The sequence below is a fragment of the Eptatretus burgeri genome, chromosome 5 (genome assembly GCF_056783735.1).
Source record: "Eptatretus burgeri isolate ZD-2024b chromosome 5, Ebu_testis_v1, whole genome shotgun sequence".
Classification (NCBI taxonomy): Eukaryota; Metazoa; Chordata; class Myxini; order Myxiniformes; family Myxinidae; genus Eptatretus; species Eptatretus burgeri.
This window is the reverse complement of record NC_140965.1, coordinates 91200435-91208292: the sequence shown is the minus strand read 5'-3', so window position 1 is coordinate 91208292 and position 7858 is coordinate 91200435. Positions and strand designations below refer to the sequence as shown.

The 7858-nt window shown below is 45.0% G+C and overlaps 1 protein-coding gene across 4 annotated transcripts in view; it reads right to left on the bottom strand.

The window, feature by feature from the left end:
• Positions 1-892: 892 nt before the first annotated feature.
• Positions 893-7858, bottom strand: part of LOC147026939 (N-arachidonyl glycine receptor-like) — a 28079-nt gene continuing 21113 nt past the window's right edge. For all 4 annotated transcript variants that reach the window (XM_085882846.1, XM_085882845.1, XM_085882844.1 and 1 more), the window contains 2 exons: positions 2697-2941; positions 893-1943 (listed from right to left, as the gene is read on the bottom strand). In XM_085882846.1, coding sequence (XP_085738972.1) covers positions 1448-1943; positions 2697-2941 — 741 coding nt within the window. In that variant the 3' untranslated portion in view covers positions 893-1447. The remainder of the gene's footprint in view (positions 1944-2696; positions 2942-7858) is intronic.

Genomic DNA, 7858 nt, shown 5'->3' with positions numbered 1-7858 from the left:
TAGAGTACAATGTAACATTTGAATGAAATAAGTTGTTCCTCGATCATAAACTGATCAGACAGATGGACGGATGGATGGACATGAAGAAATTGTTCAACCCCACTTTTTACTTCGAGTGCACATGGTGAAAACACCACATCGCATGAATGATAAAAACAGTGTAAATATATATGGGAACAGAAGTAGATGGGTGGAGATCAAGAATGGCACTCGATAGAGCACATACTTCTGTTGGCTGAAGTTTACATTCTGTATCCGACTGATAGGCACAATCTGCATCCGGGCCTTAACCGCTATCAAATCAATTCATCCCCGCCGCACACAAAACCTGTCCGCCAAGTTTCATCCGAATCTTCCCACAACGTTTTGAAATATCTTGCTATATATCGTTTTTGGCCCTATCTCTCAATGGTGAAGAATCACTTAAAAAAAAAAAAATCAATAAACTCTTGCATCTGGATGCAGATCCGGATCTTCACCAAAATCGAATCAATTTGCCCTTGTCACACACCCAACCCTGCCACCAACTTTCGTCCAAATCCGTTCATAACGTTTTGAGATATCCTGTTCACAGACAGACAAACAGGGGTGAATACATAACCTCCGTCTACCTTTGGTGTCAGAGGTTTAAAAAAAAAAAATGTATTGGCATCGGGACGGATTGCTGAAACCTTGAAGGAACTGAGCCCACGTCCCGAATACGTGGCCATCGGCCCAGATGCCCCCAGAATTTAAAGCTGGTATTACAACGATGGACAATTCCCCACGCCATGTTTCCTTTTAAATTTCCACAATGGTGGGAAAGAAGATGCCTGGACAACATTTATTCACAAATGTTTAATTCAAATAATCAACAGACAGCATTTGTTATAAATAGAAAATGAGCAACCTCTATCGCCCCCCACCCCACCCCCTTTTCCCCAAGGATACAAATCTGACTGAACACATACAAAGGACAATGCAACAAACATAAAGCTTGAAAATGGAGCAAGAAACACAAAACACAATCTGGGCCTAGTGCTGCAAGTTATTCACAAAACATACGAGGGTCAGTAATAAATGATGGGTAAGCAACATACCAAAGTAACTCCTGCTCGAGCAGGTAGAATAACTTGGAAGGAATGAGACCTCCAGACTCTGAACCCTGGTACCTTAAAGCTTGCTTGACCATTTGGAACTCCTCATGCCCCGAACCCACGAGATGCCTATGTTGTGCAGGCTGTGCATGCCTCACGCTCCCTGGGCCTCTCCGGTCCCCTTAGTCCCCTACTAAACTCGAGGCGGCTCCAAACAGCCGCCTCTGTAAAAATGTCTCTGACCAACTTTGTACAAATGAGGCAATGCTAACTCATTTCCAGTGTCTGTTGAGGAACTAGTTAGAAAATGTACAATTTTCACAGGAATAACGAAATGCACTTTGACCTTGCAGTCAGACCTTCTTTAGTGCTCACTCAGTTAAACTAGAAGACCTGTTTGACCTCCTTAAGTATTTACGATAACGAAATACACTTCTGAAACGTTTCCGGAAAGACTTGGAGATGAGGGCGTAAATTGGGAATATGAGGACAGAGTTTGCTTCCATTAACAAAGCCAGGGACTGAAGAATCATCGGTGTGTATGGGTTACGAATCTTCAGCAACACGATACAACCCACAGCAATGTGATAGGGCAGGAAGAGCACGGTGAGCATACAATTGATGGTAAAGATTATGCGGAGGGGAGTACGGCGAACTGAGCATGTGCCTCTGGCCTGCTGAGTGAGGAGGAAGTTAATGATGTGGCTGTAAAAGATGATAATCACAACAAAGGGCAAAAGGAAGCCAAAAATAATCGATAGCAATTGATGCCAAGCACTCGCTTTCTTTTCTTTGGGTGCCACCATGACGATGTGCATTTGCGCGGCAGCTAGAAGCCAAACGAAGATGCTCACGGTGTGATACAATCTGCACACAGCAGGAAAAGACACTTTTAGAAGGGGATCCAAAAATATATTCGTCGACCGCATCACCGAGTCTATTGCGAAGTGGTCGATCACCGCAATTTCAGTTCACATCCTTCTATGACCGATGATCTCTTCATTGATCATCAACCTAATCCACCCATCCCCTTCCCATCGCATTCCTGAGTACAGCATTCTCTATTCTCAAGGATCTTACTCGTATCTTGCTTGCCTACTCTTCGCGGAGGACGCCCAGGGATCTTTAACGTCCACCAACTAATGCCAACAGACGGGGTGCCCAGTTTAACATCCATCCGAGGGACGGCACACACCTTGATGAATCACCCTGCCTGTGAAACACCGGGATGACAGTTTATAGCTGGGTCGGGATTCTCACCCAGACGACACTGCTTAGAGGCCAGTATCCGTACCTTGGTGCCGGACGGACTGTCAGCCAGAAGTACACTATTGTCAACTAATTTATTTGTCCTGTATGTGATTTAGGTACAATCACTGTTAAAAACCAAAACATAAAACAACTATGTGGCTGAATTTCTGTTTCATCCTCGAACGTTTGCTTGGAATTTAAAAATGAACAGGTAAAGCTCTACCTGTTCCGCATAGGTAATTTGAATCTATTGATTATAACAAAAATTCGTTTCTTCCAAATTCCAAAGAAAACCAGCGTCGTTGATCAAAAATCGAATGATATTTCAATTTGATTTGGAAACTACCAAAGTTTATGCCTTAGCCTCACCTTGTACTTCGTAGCTTTTTTCCAAATTGAAGTTTTGTGACAGAAAGGAACTGCTCCATGCTGGTGAGTGCGTAAAACCAAAGGGTGCAGAAAGCATAAAGGGACTCGGAGGTAGTGACGAGATAACAGATGTCTGGGATGTTCCGTGATCGCAAATATCGGGATATCAACAGGAAGAGTCGTACAGGGATGAAAGTACAAAATACCAGGTGAATGCATGCCAGATGCATCATAAAAACATAAACCTGCAAAGAAAGAGAGAAAAAAGTTAAAGTCATGTTACATGTGCACCATCCTGCAGGTGGCAAACTTGGTTCAAACCTCCAAACTGGCTGAGCTTGAGATTCATTCCTGGCGGAATCTCATATGGACAGAAATGCTTCTCCCAACAGGCGACTTTCAAAATGGCGCGTCAACACTAAACGAGGGTTTTGTACATACGTTGTGTGGGTCTGTTTACAGTGATCCGGTGATACTCACGCGGGCACTTTTAACCTGTTAGTACATTCGAGTGCCGGCAGTGGATTTCACACACATGTACGAGGGGCCACAAACTCTCTCTCTCTCTCTCTCTCTCTCTCTCTCTCTCTCTCTCTCTCTCTCTCTCTCTCTCTCTCTCTCTCTCTCTCTCTCTCTCTCTCACACACACACACACACACACACACACACACACACACACACACACACACACACACACACACACACACACACACACACACACACACACACACACGGCTCAATTATTACCAACAGATGCAAAAAGTACCCGGAACGAAACAAATTATATATATCTATGTCTACGTCTACGTCTACGTCTATGCAGTGATATATATATATATATATATATATATATATATATATATATATATATATATATATATATATATATATATATATGTACAGACACATACATAAAACAGCCATCAAAACTCCTGTAGAGCCCCTTCTCCCTCAACATGATTCACAGCAAATAAACTTACCCTGTTCATGCACAAGCCCCAGATATGTCCTTCCTATCGGTGTTTTGACGAACCTAATCCAGAGGCACAGTCCATTCACTGGTAGCGATCCATCAGATGTTCGGGGGGGGGGGGTTGTGTTGTGTATCACAAGTACCTCCACTCTACTTCCACTGACCCACCTGGATGGAAGTTTGTACCACGAGCAGGTGCCCGTTCGGCGAGCTTATAAAGTTCTTCGTCTTTTGTTGTGCAGAGGCAGAACCCTTTCTCTCGGGTACTTTTACAAGTATCTTTCAGAAGCTCAGTGAGCCATTCCAAGTAACAATCCTTATCCCGTACACATAATACATTTCATTTTTCACCCCTAACTCTTCAGCCTCCTGGGATTTCTGCGCATGTTCACGGAGCATTTTGGAGCAGATTACATTATTCCGAAAGTGCCGTATTGCTTGAACAATCTTCTTATTTTTTAAGCCGGGTCAACACCTTCTTCTTTTGCATGCAGCACAAGGCTGTGGGGTAGCATCATTGGCTGAGGGCACAGCTGTGCTGCTGATGGGATGCCCTCTCAGGTCAGGTATGGGAGCATGTGCCAGAACAGCGCGTCGTCACTGCGTCCACTTTCCGCCGGTACTCCAGGGGCCTCCGTCTGGCCATCCCCCAGGCAATTGCCAGGCCCATCCCCATCTCCTTGAGATGATGGTCAACCTGCTGCAACGACGAGGCACGTGATCGGCCCATTGGCCTCCTCCACTCAGGAGACTCTCTCGCTGAGAGAATCTGGTGAGCAAGATCAGCGTCAGGAAAACGAGCCACATGTCCATACAGCCACAGCTGATGCTCACGGACTATGCAGGTAACAAATCTCATTTGAATCTCTCTCAGCAACCGCTCGTTGGACACAAAATCCGACCAGCGATAGCCAAGGATTCTCCGAAGAGACCTGGTACCAAAGGAATTAAGTCTCCGTCTCAGATCCTTGGTCAGAATCCAAGTCTCGCATCCATTGAGCAAGACTGGAAGCACCAAGGACCTGAAGACTCGGACTTTCGTCCTCCCGCACAGGTACCGGCTTTCCCGCTGATGACGCTGAATATGTGACCAACATGGAGATGCCCTCTGTAGGGCATGAATTTGGAATGTGCTCCACAGTGCCGGCGATAGCTCGCCGACTCTTCACAGAGGACACCATCGTATTTATAAAAAAGTCCACCAACTAATGCTGGCAGATGGGACACCCAGTTTAACGACCATCCGAGGGACATCACACACATTGATGAATCACCTGCCTGTGAAACACATAGGATGACAGTTTTTTCGCTGGATCCAGATTCAAACCCAGGTTAGACATGCCGAGTGGATGCGTCCTTGGTGCTTGTGTAGTAACACACACCAAAATGTTTTCATGCTACATCAACAGCCAAAAGACCCGAAGTTTGCCAGGAATTGGACGAAGTTTGTCCAAACTACCCGAATGTGGATCGGGCCTACAAAATGTTCAGTTTTTTTGGTTACAACATGTTACAAGCGCTGTTATGAAACAACAGAGATGGCTAGGTCTGGTGGTTATCCACCATGATTAAGCAGAAGAAACATCCGTCAAATCAAAACTGTAAGACCATCTCCACCCAGCTACCAGAAAATGGACACGGATGACTTGAGTGGTGACTCAAACACCTGTTGCCATTGCCCGGAAATTACCACAAAGAGCACCTGAAAATAATTATCTATCAGCAACACAAATTTCTACAAATCAAATGAAGCACCATCTATTTATAGTGGAGAGAATGTATGTATGTATGTTTGTATGGATCATCGATTCCTCTGAGAGGAGTTGACCAAAGACATTGAAACTTTCAGGGTCCCCCTCCTCTCAACCATCTCCCCACAATCATCACCCCAACAATACCCACCACCACCCACACTCCCTCTCCACCATGGCACCACTCCTCCCTCCATTGGGGTGGGACATAGATACCTCACAGACATGATGGTGGGACACGGGATGGACAAAAATGGTGGCCGGGGAAAGTATGAAAGGAGACCATCCTGTAACATACAAGGCACTTGGTCAGCCTGCGGACAGTGGGGCAAAGCATCCATCACCCATTTTGTGAGCGATGACGAGTACATCTGCTCGAATAATATATAAACTGGTTTTTCAGTTAACATAAAATCCCACCCTTATGAGCCGTCAACTGAACGAAAAGCAAAACCTACCGAGCTGGTCAGCGCAAAAATAACATTCCTTTCCTGGAGTAATGCTCTGGCAGACTACTTGTAGTATATGAGAGTACAACTCTCATGTACTGCAGTTCCAACTGAAGAATTTTTGCCTAGGGTAGTTAAAATGTGACCGGCATTTTCATCCTTTTAACACCTCCATATCCACTTCGGCCTTCTTCCTCCGAAACATTCGCGCAAGGCTCGAAGCAACACAGCTCCACAATTCCACTGAAAACATTTGCATGACTCATTTTGTCTCGAACCGTTTATTCAAAATCCAACCGATCAGTTTGAACATACTGAGAACCTACGGAGTCGCTGATGACGGTGGAATCAGTATCTGAATCCGAGGTCGACATGCACCGCTTCTCGAAAATCGAAAATCGACACTCTCGGGCTTTTTTCGACACTAACTTTTTTCCTTTCAAATTAGACCATGATTAATGATTTTCAGAAAAAACAATTTCCGTTTGGGTTGATGAGGGTCACCAATAAGTCTTGCTGCCATTGAGCTGTACAAAGTTAGCATCCATCCATACTCTTCCCTCGTCTAAGCAGTTGTTCACCTGGGAAATTACAAGATACGTATCGGGTAAGGTTTGCAAGTACACCTGAGCGTCATCAGCATAACAATGGAAAATGATATCACGCTTCCTGAATATGTGACTCAGGGGGAGCAGGTAAATCATAAATAAAACGGGTCCCAGAACTGACCCCCTGTGGAATGGATTTTTTTGCTGTTGAAACTGATCAGTTGGAAATTTTTGAGGATGACAAAAGAAGGTGATACACTGCTTGCTTGATTGAAGCCCTCGAGGGAAGAGTGAGACAGAACAGCCTCTGGAACGTGGTTCCATAGACGGGAGAAACGAGGAATAAAAGAGTTGAAAGGTGCAGTCAGCCTGCATTTTGGACGTTGAACAAGAAGTGGACTACTGGAGAACGCATGCATCCTGGAGTTGCCAGGGAGGGTCAGAGGACAGACAGAGAGAGAGAGAGAGAGAGAGAGAGAGAGAGAGAGAGAGAGAGAGAGAGAGAGAGAGAGAGAGAGAGAGAGAGAGAGAGAGAGAGAGAGAGAGAGAGAGAGAGAGAGAGAGAACGAGAGAGAACAATGTTGAAGAATAGATGGTAGAACACAGAGACACCACCGACCTGTCTACGATGTGAGAGCAACAGACCTTGCGCTTCAGCCAAATCACGGGAGATTCCAATAATACTGAAAGAACTTTAGATTCCCCATAATCCAGGAGAGACAAATATGATGCTGCGGTGCCAGCCCATGGAGGAGAGCAGTACTCCATTAGCTACCGACGTGAAACCTTGCAGACTGTGAGAGTCGTTCTGATTTTCCAAGGAACAACTTGGATTGATGCCCAGTCTGTGGCTGGCTTTGGAGGCCAGCTTTGCGATGGTGGTCAGCCCAGGAAAGGTTGTATGAGATTTTCCAGGTATTGAAGGACATGTTCCATTTATAAGACCAGAGTCAAATCATTTTCAGAGAAAAAGAGAAAAAGAGAAAAAGAGAAAAAGAGAAAAAGAGAAAAAGAGAAAAAGAGAAAAAGAGAAAAAGAGAAAAAGAGAAAAAGAGAAAAAGAGAAAAAGAGAAAAAGAGAAAAAGAGAGAGAGAGAGAGAGAGAGAGAGAGAGAGAGAGAGAGAGAGAGAGAGAGAGAGAGAGAGAGAGAGAGAGAGAGAGAGAGAAAGAGAGAGAGAGAGAGAGAGAGAGAGAGAGAGAGAGAGAGAGAGAGAGAGAGAGAGAGAGAGAGAGAGAGACAGAGCACTGCTGTCTGCCTTGCAGAGGGATGGGGGATGGGGGATGGGGGTAAATTACACAACGTGGAGTTGTCTGCAAAAAAGGAAGAGAGGGTAAGATGTGGGTGTGCAGATTTTAAGAGGAAACGAGTTCCACAGTTGAGAAGCATATATGAAGAATGCTCAGTTGCAAAAGGTCTTCACGTTGCGCGTGGAACTACCGA